We start from the raw sequence: 13,726 nt of genomic DNA on the forward strand, positions 1-13,726 counted from the left end.
GGGAGAAGGGAGGATTTGAAGTACAATGTTCAAGAAGCTGGTTTAATATATGACCAAGTGTCAGAAGTCAGGTTTCTGAGAATTACTTTTCAGATAAACAACTTTATAGCACCGCACTTAATCTTACTTACTAGAGACATCTCATTTATCACGGAATTACAAGTAACTTTAATTCTATCGATATTCCCATAAAGCTCGCTCGGCAAAGCGAGCCTGGCAGCTCGACAGGCTGCGGGCTTCCCCGGCCCAAGGGGGGACCGAGGGGGGACCCCAACCGAGCCGAGCCGGGCCGGGCCGGGCCGGGGGGGGCAGCCCCGACGGCGGGGCCCCGACGGCACGGCTCGGCACGGCCCGGCACGGCTCGGCTCGGCTCCCGCGGCTCGGCGCCGGCCGGGGACGGCCTCGGCACTGACCTTTCGACGAGAGATGGCGCTGTCGAGGTTTGAACGGAGCCGCTCCGCCGCCGCTCGGCACCGCCGGGTGCAGCCCGCTCCGCGCTCGCACGGCTTCCCCCTCCAGCCCCGGCCGGGGGGCACCGGGAGGGGAGGCTAAAGGGAAGACAATTAGTTCGCGATGTATTCCGTTAATTAGCCCGGCCAGGCGGGCCGAGCGCCGGCGGGAGCGGGGCTTGCAAACTTGCATGGCTTTCGGACCTCTCTGCTGGGGGCGGCCGGGGAACGATCGCGGCCGGCAGCGAGCGGCAAACCCAGGGGGGAGCCGCCGCGGGGGGGGCGGCCCGGGGGTCTCGGTACCGGCACCAGGCACCGGCTGGAGCCCGGCTGCGCTCGGCAGCACCGCGGAGCCCCGCAGAGCCGCCCCCTCCCTCGGGCAGTCCCCGCACGCCCCCGGGCCAAGTCCCCATGGTGCCCTCGGGTGCCCGGCCGGCCAGGAGCACCCGGGGGCTCCTCACCCCGGGGCAGAGCAGGGCAGAGCAGGACAAAGCAAAGCAGGACAAAGCGAGGCAGCGCGGAGCGGAGCGGAGCCGGGCGGGCACCCGACGGCGCGTCCCGGCGGGCGGAGCGGCCCCAGCCCGGTGCCCGGTCCCCGGCGAGCGGGGCGGGCAGGAAGGGGTTACGGCGCTCCCAGCTGACAGTCAGCTGGTTGCGCCCTGATTGACAGCCCCGAAAAGTTTCCTTGTTTCTATACTATTATGCTAATGCCGGCGGCTGCAGGCAGCCCATTGGGCCGCCCGCCCAGCCAATTTGCCATTCGGAGGCTGACGTCAGGAGCGCTATAAAACTCTGCAATGCTTTTAAACTCTCCTGCTGGATGAAACCTTTAAAATATTTTTCATCTTCTTGCCGTAGCATTGGGGTTGAGTTGTGTTTTTTTTTTTTTTTTCTCTCTCTCTCCTTTTTTTTTTTTTTTAATGATTGTTATTATTTTGGTTGCGATATCGACTCTGATTTTTTTTTTGTCTTCGGTCTCTTCTCCCTCCTCCTTTCCCCGATGAACCTCTCTCCTCGCTTTGCACTTTGCATGAGAAAGCCCAGAGGAAAGGCACCATGAAGTGTTAAAAATAACCAAACCGAACCTAAAAAAAAAAAAAAAAGAGAGATTTACTCGCAACAACACCAGCTAACACTTCCAGCTGCAGTTTGCAAGCTGCAAAAAGAGAGAGAGGAGAGAGAGAGAGAGAGAGAGGAGGAAAAAAAAAAAAAAAAAACCTTTATGCAAAAGGCGAATAGCGAGAGCCCCTCGCTCTGATGCATCAGCAGCAGCGGAGACTCTGCAAGGGATAACGCGGAGCCGGAGCGAGAGCGGCCGGGGCGGAGCGGAGCGGAGCCGGAGCCGAGGCTGCGGCGAGAGGCAGCGGCAGGAGGAGCGGTGCGGAGCGGTGCGGAGCGGTGCGGAGCGGTGCGGAGCGGAGCTCGCCCGGCAGCAAGCTGGCTCACCCGGCGGCAACTCAGAGCAGTCCCCTCGCTCCCGGAGCGCACCCTTTCTGGAGGACTGTCAGCAGCAAAAGGATGGCATCAGAACTGGCAATGAGCGGCTCCGACCTGCCCACCAGTCCCCTGGCCATGGAATATGTTAATGACTTCGATCTGATGAAGTTTGAAGTGAAAAAGGAGCCGGTGGAGACCGACCGCATTATCAGCCAGTGCGGCCGCTTGATCGCCGGGGGCTCGCTCTCCTCCACCCCGATGAGCACGCCCTGCAGCTCGGTGCCCCCGTCCCCCAGCTTCTCGGCGCCCAGCCCCGGCTCCGGCAGCGACCAGAAGGGCCACCTGGAAGACTACTACTGGATGACGGGCTACCCGCAGCAGCTCAACCCCGAGGCGCTGGGCTTCAGCCCGGAGGACGCGGTGGAGGCGCTCATCAACAGCAGCCACCACCCGCTGCCCGGCGCCTTCGATGGCTATGCTAGAGGGCAGCAGCTGGCCGCGGCCGCCGGCTCCGGGGGCTCGGGGCCGGCCGAGGAGATGGGCTCGGCGGCCGCCGTGGTGTCGGCGGTGATCGCCGCGGCGGCGGCGCAGGGCGGCGCGCCCCACTACCACCACCACCACCACCACCACCCGCACCACGGCGCCGGGGGGCACCCCCACGGCGCGGCGCCGGGCAGCGCGCCGCCTTCCTCCTCCTCCTCCTCCTCCTCCTCCTCCTCCTCGTCGGCCGCCGGCTCCGGAGGCGGCGGCGGCGGCGGCGGCGGCGGCGGCGGCGGGGGCGCCGGGGGGCTGCACCACCCGCACCACGGCGGAGGCGGCCTGCACTTCGACGACCGCTTCTCGGACGAGCAGCTGGTCACCATGTCGGTGCGGGAGCTCAACCGGCAGCTGCGGGGCGTCAGCAAGGAAGAGGTGATCCGGCTGAAGCAGAAGAGGAGGACCCTCAAAAACAGGGGCTATGCCCAGTCCTGCCGCTTCAAGAGGGTCCAGCAGCGGCACGTCCTGGAGTCGGAGAAGAACCAGCTGCTGCAGCAAGTGGAGCACCTAAAGCAGGAGATCTCCAGGCTGGTCCGGGAGAGGGACGCCTACAAGGAAAAGTACGAGAAGCTGGTCAGCAATGGCTTCAGAGAAAACGGATCCAGCAGCGACAACCCTTCCTCTCCAGAGTTTTTCATGTGAGTGCCCACAGCCTTGCCACCTTAACTAAAAGTTCTCCGTGTGAGTTGTTGTTGGGGGCTTTGCTAGAGCGACAACCCAGCTTGCCACCTCGTGTCACTTTTTTTTTTTTCTTGTTTTTAAACTCAAAACGATTTTAAAACCAAGTTGGTTTTGGGTTGATTTTTTTTTTTTTTTAAGGTGGGCTGGCTCCGTGTTGGCCGACCTAAAGTTCTACATGAGTTTCTTTTCAGTTTATTATTATTATTTTTATTATTTTTTTTTTGTGGGGGCTTGCTGTTTGTTTTTTTTTTTTTTTAAATTTAAAAGATCCAACTCACCACCAACTCAGTTCTTCATATGAAGCTTGCTCTTCTTTGAAACCTGCCATCCACATTATATATATATTTTTAAGTTCATGAGTTTTTTTTTTCTTTTGAGCTTGCTGTGTCCAAAAGAGTCAGATTTTTTTTGCCATCCTGAGTTCTTCATATGAGATTTGAGCTTTGCGAAAAGTAAATAATAAAAAAAACACAAAAACAAACAAAAAACATAAAACAAAAAAAAACACAAAAAAATAGAAAAACAATGTGAAATTTTTAGACTCCAGCTTGCTGAGTTCCATCAGTTTTTAGCGTTGTTGTGCAAAACTAGAGATATACCTAGATCAACCTGCCAAAATCAAGCCTGCATCAACCTTCGGTGTGTTCATGTGAGTTTTGGCCTTAATCTGCCAAACGTGAGACTTTAGTCTGCCATTAGAATCTCATACTCATCTCATGCATTACGCTTGCTATTTTGTCTTAGCAACAATGAACTATAACTGTTTCAAAAGACTATGAAAAAGAGACATTATATTAATAAAAAACCCTGCATGCTGGTCATGTACGGTATAATTATTTTTTTTTTTTCTTTTGCTTGGAAATGGACTTTTGGAGACTATTATGGCATGGCATTCATCCTTTTGTTTTATTGCCTCATCACTTTTTTGGGTTGAAAGCAAAAAAGTGCAACCTTTGATCTTCCTCCTCCTCTTCCTCCCCATTAAAGTTTGCATCTGCTCTAAAACTGCTTTGAGTTACTCAAAACTTCAGACTTCCTTTTAAATGCACTGAAGCATTCCCTCTTAAAAAAACATGCCAGAATGGATTTTGATAATGTGGCAAAAAAAAAGAAAAAAAAAAAGATAAAAAATACAAAAAGAACTTTGGGAAGATGTTCAAAAGCAAAATTCACATCCCATTTGGGGGGGACATTGAAACCATGCTGTTGTCTAAAACAGTCACACAAATAATTTTAAGTGATCTGCCCCATCTCTCTCTCTCTCTCTCTTTTTTTTTTCTTTTTTTTTTTTTTCCTTTTGCATTTGGTCATGGTCAAATGTGGAATGCTCTGGGTTCCTAGTATATAATTTAATTCTAGTTTCTGTCATCTGTTAGCCCAGTTAAAATGTATGCTACAGATAAAGGAATGTTATAGATAAATTCGAAAGAGTTAGGTCTGTTTAGATGTAGATTTTTTTTTTTAAAGATTGATGCACTAAATTGTTTACTGTCGTGATGTAAAGGGGGGTAGAATTTGCAACGGGACTGTTTTAAAAAGTAGTTTATGCAGCATGTGCTTGCAACTTAAATATAAGTTGGGTATATGTAGTCCTTGCTATACCACTGACTGTATTTGAAAACCAAAGTATTAAAAGGGGGAGGCACCCCTGTTTATATCTATAGGGGTATTTTACATTCAAAATGTATGGATTTTTTTTTTTTTTCAAAATTGAAGTATTTGGGACTGAATTGCACTAAGATATAACCTGCAAGCATATAATACAAAAACAAAAAAAAATTACAAACCTGTTTAGAACGCTAATACAATTTATGCAGTTATAAAGATGGCATTACTGCACAGTTTTAAAATGATGCAGATTTTTTTACAGTTGTATTGTGGTGCAGAACTGGATTTTCTGTAACTTCAAAAATTCCACAGTTTTAAAGGCAATAATCAGTAAATTTTATTTTCAGGGACTGATATCCTGTCTTTTAAAAAAAAATGGAAAGTAAATCTTACCACAATAAATATAAAAAAATCTTGTCAGTTACTTTTTCTTTTACATATTTTGCTGTGCAAAATTGTTTTATATCTTGAGTTACTAACTAACCACGTGTGATGTTCCTATGTGCTTTTCTTTCATTTTCAACTCTATGGTTATATCAAAAGAGAGAATAATCTACAATAATAAACTGCATTTTTTTGATTCTGTACTCAGTTTCTTAGTGTGTAGTTTAAAGTTCAATAACTCCGACAGCAGTACTTCAGCGTACTGCATGGCAAAGGGGTAATGCTGATACAAGAGCTGGACTCGATAAGGGAAAGGAGGGAAGAAGGAAAAGGATAGCTTTGTGGAAAATGGAAAACTGTCACCCACTAGAAATCAGTTATCTTTCAGGTAGATGAAAAACGTGAGCTTTCAGGTGCGTCCTCTGACTTCTCAGTACCGCAGTGACCTCAGTTTCAGTGACTCATATCATCCCACCAGGTTTTAGGAGATCTCAAAGGGGAGGTCTGCTTCAAAACCCGATGACATGATATGGCCCTGTATTTTGATGGTTTTATGATGGAGTGAAGCGAAAGGGAAGACTTCACATCCTCTTACCATCTGATCCAAGCAAAGCGTGCTTGTCTCTAGTAAGAGATGACACCGCATCAGGTTTGGCTTGTCACAGAGACACTTAACGTTAGATCGAAATATTTCTTGCCATTTGGGTCCATGCCTCCTCCTTTTTTTTCTTTTCTTTGCTTTTGTCCCCCATTCTTCCTTCGTTTGCCCTGTGTTTTTTTTTTTTGTTTTTTTTTTTTTTTTCTTCCCTACAGGCCTTAGAAAGCCCAGAGCGAACCAAGGAGCAGAGAAAAAATATTCAAAAGACTTCCTCCAACTTTTGAAAGTTATTTGCCCTAAACAATCAGCCCCAAAGGTTAACGTGCTAGAAATGTTAAGGTCTCCAAGCCCCTCTTCACTGCAGTTCTCCATGTCAAAGGGCATTTTGGCTTCGAAAGGCTCCTCAGACCCTCGACCCAGTTAGCTTACAGCGACCTTCCCGGGGAGCCTCCAGAGGAAGGAGGCAGGCCGTGCTCAGAGTCCTCTCCCACCATCTGAATGGGATTAGCAGCCCAGTTTATTTGAAAAGCCTCTCCGAAGAATGCTCTGGCCCCTCTGGGACGATGGCTTTATCTCCAGACCCAGCCTCATAAACCCAGCTTATATATAGATATGTAAAAATTCAGTTTTATCCCCACCCTTCTCCTCCTGCTGTTGGTCCAACAGCTTTAAAACCATCCCTGCTGGGTGCTGGTGGCACCGAAAGCAGAGGACCTGTTACCGTTCCCCTACCCGCACCCCATCCCACGCTGGGTGCTGGGGTCAGGATGCGCCCCTGATGCTCCCCGAGCCGTGGGCGCTGCGTGTTGCTGGAAGCCCACCTCCTCCCATCGGATGGACCCCGGTGGTGCCCGCCGGGGGTGGCAGCAGGCGTGTCCCCCCCAGTTTGGCGGGCGGTGGCCGTGGTCCTCGCTGCCGCACCTCACCCCTCCCCGGCACCCGGGCAGCGCAGTGCCCTTTGGCATCTGACCTTCTGTTGCACCGGGGTTTGAGTAATGGTTCAAGCTCCAGATTCTGGTTAATTCGAGTTCCATTTTCTGGTTAATGTGTAAGCTGTGGGTAAACTGGTCGCTATTGGCTGAGCAGAGAATTATCTCCTCTCATAAAGACGGGGTTTGTTTTTGATTTTCTTTAATTCCTTCTCCCACCTCCCCTGGCTGAGCCTTTGCTGATGCCCACGTTTATTCACAGGGGGTCACTCAGAGGCTCGGCCGGGAGCTCTTTCTCACTGCCGCCCTTTCAGAGAGCTCCTGGAGGAGCCCTGCTCTGTATGGGGACGGAGCGAGGGCAGCAGAGCTCTGAGCCCACCAGCAATGGGACCCACTCCTGGTCCCCACACCACACTGCCAGCACGGGCTGACACCGGGCAAGGTTAGGAGCAGGCTCTAGAGTGTGAAGGGCGGTGCGAATCGCATGAGTAGCGCAGAGCCCTGCTGCCTCCCTCAAGTGTCTTCTTTCTCAGAGGAAAAAAAAAAAAAAACAACACTGTTTGAACAGCGATAAGAGAAATCCTTCCTAGAAATAGACCGATTGCAAAAGGGAAAATTCCCATCACACGCCCAACCTGAGAGGGAAGAGGAGGCTTGCCTCTCTCCCAGCTTCACAATGTTATTATACTCTCTAATCTTTCTTTGCAAATAAAAAAAAATAATGCAGCCTTCACTAGGCTGCGTTTGAATTTCAGCCTGAAACCCGCTAACTTCCCAAGTGAAGGGAGAGGAAAATGACAGCAGCAAGTTTTAATGTTCACTAAAGCGAAGCGACTTTTGGGGTTCTCTGTATGAATCATTGCAGGGGAGCGCCCACCTTTGCCACAGGACTGCTTGCTGGGGACTAATTGGAACCACTCTGCTCTGAATAACCCACATTCATTAATCACCCCTCGCTTGGCTCTGGCCTCAATCCTGCTCCCATTGAGCTCGAGGTAAACCCCCGGTGCTCTCCGAGGGGAGCAGGATCCTGCCGTCCCCCCGCAGGTTCCTCCCGTGCCGAAGCAGGGGGAGCGCTGCCAGAGCCGGGGAACCGCATGTCAGGAGACGTGCGTGGTCTTAATCTCCCCATCGCTAACAATGTCCCGCTTCTACCATAGTCCTGTGGTGCTTTCCCATTTATTAACTACATTACAAAGAACTTTCATGTGACCGGTGCTGGGAGATACGCGCACCGAGCGGCCCTTTGCTGGCCGTGAAATGGAGCGCACTGCGCTGCGGCCCCCTCCTCCCCACCCCACCTCGCCCTCGGGCTTTATTTTTTTTTATTTATTTTTTCCTAAAATGAATCAAACCCCTCTGCCTAGCATCCAGGGCCCACGAGTATTTCCGTGTTGGTTGCTGCAGCATTTTCCCTGCCCGAAAAAAAACGTCATCCTGGCCCGCATCCGAAAATCAGGGAGCAGAAGGGAGGGAACTAGCCCAGTCACACCGGCGTACATTTATTTCTTCAGCCGGTGTACATTTATTTCTTCAACCGGTGTACATTTATTTCTTCAAATTTATTTCCTCACCACCGCCGGCAGGTGCGGTGCGAGAAGTGCCTGCTCACAGCAGAGCGCTGAGAGCTTCTATGTATTAGAAAGTCCTCTTTGCCCTTTTAAAACAGCAACAAAAAAAATGTGTGTGCAGACTCAAAATGCCACTTGAAAACTACACCCCCCCGCAAAACGTGGCAGCAAATTTTAAGTGTAAAAAATGAACTTTCCCAGCTCTTTTTTTCCTTTCCTTTCTGAAAGCTTCTGCGCAGCTGTTTCCTCTCCCTCCCTCCGTGTAGTGTGTAGGAAGTTCTCGATCTAGAATCATTCATAATTTTAATACCAATTTCTATTTGACATAATATACTAATATCAGATACAGAGTGTAGCTGCTTCCTGGATTTAGGGAGGAAATGATGCATATATCAGAATTATCTGCTCAGATGCCAGAACTACACTGGTGTCATTTCAGCATGTGCTGCATTGAAAGGAAATCCTCTATATTTATTACGCCGATCATCAGAGGAGCTAAATGGACCCTCTGTTTCTGACACCTGTTCCGATGGCCAAATTAAAAATTTCACGCAGGAAAGAAAAAAAAAATGCTACACGGTTCAGTGTTGTGAATTCAGGTTTTTAATAAACTTTCCTCCTTACCGTTTCCAAAATCACTGAGATCAGATTGTGAGAGGCTGCCACGAGGCCTGGCCCTTCCAGGGGCAGCTATGGAGAGTGTGATTTATTTTGTTTGCTCAGCCGGGACGAAAAACAATCCTGTTTGTACACACACACACTCGAGCAGTCCGTAGTCAAATGCTTCAGATATCTGTTTTAAGTGCACGTCTCGGTATGAATAGCACGAGGTAGCACACCAGGATGTGGCGGAGGTGAGTGGCTGTTGAAAGAACCGGTCTTTTCGGGAGGGAGCGGAGCGCTCGACCATTTCACAATTTTAACTCTCCTCTAATGAATTTTTGGGGCACGGCAGATCAAAATCAATAGATTAAAATACTGTATGCCGTGCCGCATTTAATTCTTGACTGCCTGAAATTGCGGGGGAGGACTGAGAATAACATTTGTCACTCTTCGAGGGCTGAGTGCATTCAGATTTGTGAGCTCCAAGCCAACACGATGCAAAAATAGTCCAGGATGTGACTTAAGTTTTCAAGTGAAAAGCAAAAGGCCAGGGATCGGCGAGGCTTTCTCTGGGCTGGCCGTGTGTAAGGACAGAGATAGGCAGCCCCAGCCCCAGCTATCTGCCCCGCTATCAGGCTGACCCGGCACAGTGTGATAACATCTTGGTACCCCGATGTGAGCCGCCTGTATCTTATCGCTCTCCGAAATGATCATTTTCTTTCTATATTGCTGTACCTACATTTGCTTTTTTTTATTTTTTTCCCCTTTCAAAGCCTGGCTTTTAAGCCAGTGCCATCTGTAATGCCGCAGAGAGGTGTGCAGGCCTGTGCTTGTGGTGCAGGGCTGGAGACTGCCCTGCCTTTCCTCTCTGTTGATGTGAAGCCCCATGGACTCAGTGACATGCTTTCCTTTGCCTTTTTTTTTTTTTCTTTTTTTTTTCTTTTTTTTTTTCTTTTTTTTTTTTTTTCCCTCACATGCATCTCTATGAGATGTCTTGCATGGAGGGATTCGAAGCCAGAGCCGAAGTTTGCTAGAAGTGGTGCTTCTGTACCACGCAGGTAAAAAAAAAGCAGATTAGCCAACAACCAACAAATTGAGCAGTGCCTTTGAGTTTCCAGCGGGGGTAGGGAATGGAGTGTCCCTGGTTGCCTCTCGCAATTGTTAATTCATAAAGAAGCGCAGTCCCGAAAAATGTTCTCAGCAGCTCTTCCCCCTTTAAAGCAGAAATGTCAATGACTGTGTACGGAGGCGTTAAGGCTCAACACCCTATTTCAGCGCCAGCTCTGGCATCTCCCTGCCCCTCATCCCTGGCTTTTGGGTGCTGAACTCGAGCATCCCTGAGGGCTGCGGGGTGTCGGGGTGAGGGGGTGCGCAGGGACACACACTTCTGTCTGCCCGGCACCTGCCGCGGCCAGGGGATAGCACATTTTGGGATGATTCTGTTGCAGATTGGAGCAGCTTGAAAATAACCCTGGGCCGTGGATGGGAGGAGGGGGCATCCCTGCCACGGGGGCTCTGCAGGCAGCCTGGGCCGCTTCGGGGCTGCGGGGGCTGCACCAGCAGGGATGGAGGGGCTCACACACGCACACGCACACGCACACCCCCACGTGTGTTTGGGGTGCTGGCCCCAGCCCCGGGGGCCCACCACAGCCAGTTGCCATCAGCAGGGGACAAGGACCTGGGCAGGGGGGGGCGGGGGGCTGGGGCAGGGTGCGGGGTGGCTTCCTTCGTTTGTTTGTTTGCTTGTTTGTTTGTTTCTAAATTCAATTCCTGGAACAAAAGGGGAGGCTGTGCGTAACTAAAGGATCCGTCCGTGCATCCAGAGCTTAGCTCCGGTGGGTCACCCAGGCGGCTCCAATTGACTGACCGTCCCCTAGGTACGTTCGTGGAGCCACTTCCTTCGTTTTGCACAAAGGATTTCTTTTCTTTTCTTTTCTTTTCTTTTCTTTTCTTTTCTTTTCTTTTCTTTTCTTTTCTTTTCTTTTCTTTTCTTTTCTTTTCTTTTCTTTTCTTTTCTTTTCTTTTCTTTTCTTTTCTTTTCTTTTCTTTTCTTTTCTTTTCTTTTCTTTTCTTTTCTTTTCTTTTCTTTTCTTTTCTTTTCTTCCTCTCCTCTCCTCTCCTCTCCTCTCCTCTCCTCTCCTCTCCTCTCCTCTCCTCTCCTCTCCTCTCCTCTCCTCTCCTCTCCTCTCCTCTCCTCTCCTCTCCTCTCCTCTCCTCTCCTCTCCTCTCCTCTCCTCTCCTCTCCTCTCCTCTCCTCTCCTCTCCTCTCCTCTCCTCTCCTCTCCTCTCCTCTCCTCTCCTCTCCTCTCCTCTCCTCTCCTCTCCTCTCCTCTCCTTTCTCCTTTCTCCTTTCTCCTTTCTCCTTTCTCTGTTTTTTCTTTTTCTTATTTCTTTCCCTTTCACTTCTTTTATTTTCTCCTTTCTTTCTTCTTCCCTTTTTCCTTTTCCTTCCTTTTTTTTTTTTTTTTTTCCTTTTCACCTGTGTTCACACAGAGTCTAATCTAAACCCCACTGAAATCAAAGAGAGCTTTTTTAATGGCATTTTGGATCAGGCCCTGAGATCTCTGCAGGGAGCAAGGAGAGTGGGGGGAGCAGGATTTACATTTCATGGCTTTTAAAGAATCTGAAGTATGGAGGAGAATAGCTTTCCGAGGCTGAGTTTCCCAAATCTATGTGGATATACGACGGAGCATGGATGTGATTAAGCATAAAGCCCTTTCTTAAAGAAAGCAATCAAACTCCCTCTCCTGAAGCCTGAACCCCACTTCTCCAATTTTAAAACAAAATGTCTTGCCAAGGCCTTGGTAGTGGGTTGTCACGATGCTGAAATGGATGGAGACAGAATCAGTTTGAGTTGTTGGTATCACTTCTAAAGCTGCGGTGCTCTCCACTGTGAACAGCCCCTGCTCTCTCAGGCACTTGGAGCTGTTGCACTGAAACGTTAGTGGCAATGAAAATGAACCCGAAAGTGAACCAAATAAGACCTAGCTTTTTTTTTCTTTCTTTTTTCTGTTTTCTGCCTTTTTTTTCCCTCCCCCCAAAATTTAACTGTTTCTAAAATCACTGATGAAAGCATTTTAATACGTAGGAAGAGATGCTGGAACCTGCAATGCAATTCAGTGATTTGCGGTGTGGGATGAACAGATTTTCCTTTCCGTAGGGTTTCCTCCTGCAAAGTCATTGTAGAGGAGGGAATACTGTAAGATTAAATCTGTTTAAAATACTATATTCATGTCACACCAGATACAGTCTCCAGACTGTGCACAGTCTTTCAGCTTCCTTTATTGTGAAATCCTTTTAAAATAGCTCAGCATAGAGCAGAAAACTTATTCAAGTATAACTCTCTTGCACCAACTCTGCCAGATAAAATAAAGGGAAGTTATCAGCCCTCTTAAATTAACAAATCTGCTCAGTGCCTCTGGCTGCCTTCCTGCTGTCTTACTTTCTTAGTCTCTTTCCTTATTAATAAACTGAGAGTTAAATAAACCTGCTAAATGAATCAATGCACCTCGCCGGTGGAAGCGGGTTCCTTCCACTCTGCTTCACGTCTCCTGTGATGTGGCTGAACTGTTGTGGTTTTAGATAAGGGATGTCCTCATCAAAGGCTAAGCATGATAAAAGCAGGCTGACCACATCGCTTTCTCGATGCTCTTCAGGTGTGAGACCTGAATACCTGTTCCTGTCGGCCGAACGCATTAATAACAGGATGGATTCACCAACGGGCATGAAAGCAGAGGTCATCTCGAGGAAAATGACACCAAAGGTCTACAGGAGTCACTGTATTTAAGAGATCCTGGGCTGTGTGCCAAGCATCGTGTTTAAAGAAGCGCTGCCCCCCTTCTCCAAATTCCCTGGGAGGGGATCAGCAGCGGGGCGAGGGAGGCAGAGGAGCTGTCACAAAGCAGCAGCTCAGCCCCAGCCGTCGGGCAAAAGGTTTCCTAGAAAAAAAATGACTGAATGTCGAATCGTCCCCTGGAAGTGACCCGGTGCTTCCGCACCGGGAGCCCTGGGACACGCCGCACCTTCCCAAGTGATGCTGGAAGGGAGAGGGGTAATCCTGCTGGCACAAAACGTGCAGGCGAGTTTTGTAAAAGCTGCAGAGCTGTTCTGGAATTAAATTGCTGAAAAAGCGCCTACAGTGCGTCTTGCTATTTTTTTCATAAAAAAACGATCAGGCTCGTGGTTTATCCTTGCTCTGATTATGCTGTACTATTACAATAACTTGATGGAGCTGAAACGTTCCTGCAGGCAGTTTATAGAAAATATATATACACGCCTGTGTATATACATACCCAGGGAGAGAAAGTTAAATATAGGGGACACAACAAAATATCCACGCTTAAGAAACACAGATTGACTCACTGACTTTCCTTGTTTATTGTACAAAGATTCACTCTATGTATGTTGAATTTTTTTTAAATTAGATTTTAAATATATGTTGACAGTAGGAATTTGTACAGTGTGAACAACCGCAGGGAGAAATGACAGCTCTACTTTGCTTATTAAAGTACTGTCTGGGAAATAATGGAACGTGTACAGAAATTGATTATTATTTTTCCAATTACATTAGTGTAGCTAATAATAATCATTAAGAAAAAAAAGTACAAAAAGCTACATGATTTCAGGTCTTAGAAGATGATATTCACTGGTGAGGCAATAATATGTTTTTAAGGTAATTTATTGGTAAAATTCTCCTGTTATTAATGCTAAGTAGAGACCAGATGTGCAAGCTAGAAATGTTTCACTTTAAACTGTTTTAATTTTCTTCTTCACTCACAGACAGTTAATATACAGTACACAAGACTGTCTGAATTTAATTTAGGATTTGAATATAAGAGACCCTATTTGTACAATAGTGGCACAACAGACATGTTTTACAATGCTAAAAATTCCTTTTAATAATGGCATATTTTAATATATTTACTAAAA

The 13,726-nt window shown here is 48.3% G+C and overlaps 2 protein-coding genes across 20 annotated transcripts in view; one reads left to right on the top strand and one right to left on the bottom strand.

Moving 5' to 3' along the window:
• The window catches only part of LOC308176360 (uncharacterized protein), a gene marked incomplete at its 5' end in the record, with an annotated part of 43,187 nt that extends 41,877 nt beyond the window's left edge, over positions 1-1,310 (bottom strand). The window contains 3 exons of the mRNA XM_080551984.1: positions 414-548; positions 654-1,140; positions 1,222-1,310. Of these exons, the coding sequence (XP_080408110.1) occupies positions 414-548; positions 654-1,140; positions 1,222-1,310 (711 nt within the window). The remainder of the gene's footprint in view (positions 1-413; positions 549-653; positions 1,141-1,221) is intronic.
• The window catches only part of MAF (MAF bZIP transcription factor), a 211,305-nt gene continuing 198,709 nt past the window's right edge, over positions 1,131-13,726 (top strand). For 15 of the 19 annotated variants that reach the window (XR_013938397.1, XR_013938398.1, XR_013938399.1 and 12 more), the window contains exon 1: positions 1,131-3,061. Coding sequence is in view for 6 of the 19 variants with exons in the window: in XM_080552533.1 (XP_080408659.1) it covers positions 1,968-3,061 (1,094 nt within the window). In the remaining 13 variants the exon portion in view is untranslated. Of the gene's footprint in view, positions 3,062-5,909; positions 10,498-10,579; positions 10,675-12,453; positions 13,715-13,726 lie in introns of those variants that run through there. The other 4 variants (XR_013938408.1, XR_013938396.1, XM_080552534.1 and 1 more) reach the window with 4 other exon arrangements.

This window comes from Anser brachyrhynchus, assembly GCF_964034855.1.
Source record: "Anser brachyrhynchus genome assembly, chromosome: 12".
NCBI lineage: Eukaryota > Metazoa > Chordata > Aves > Anseriformes > Anatidae > Anser > Anser brachyrhynchus.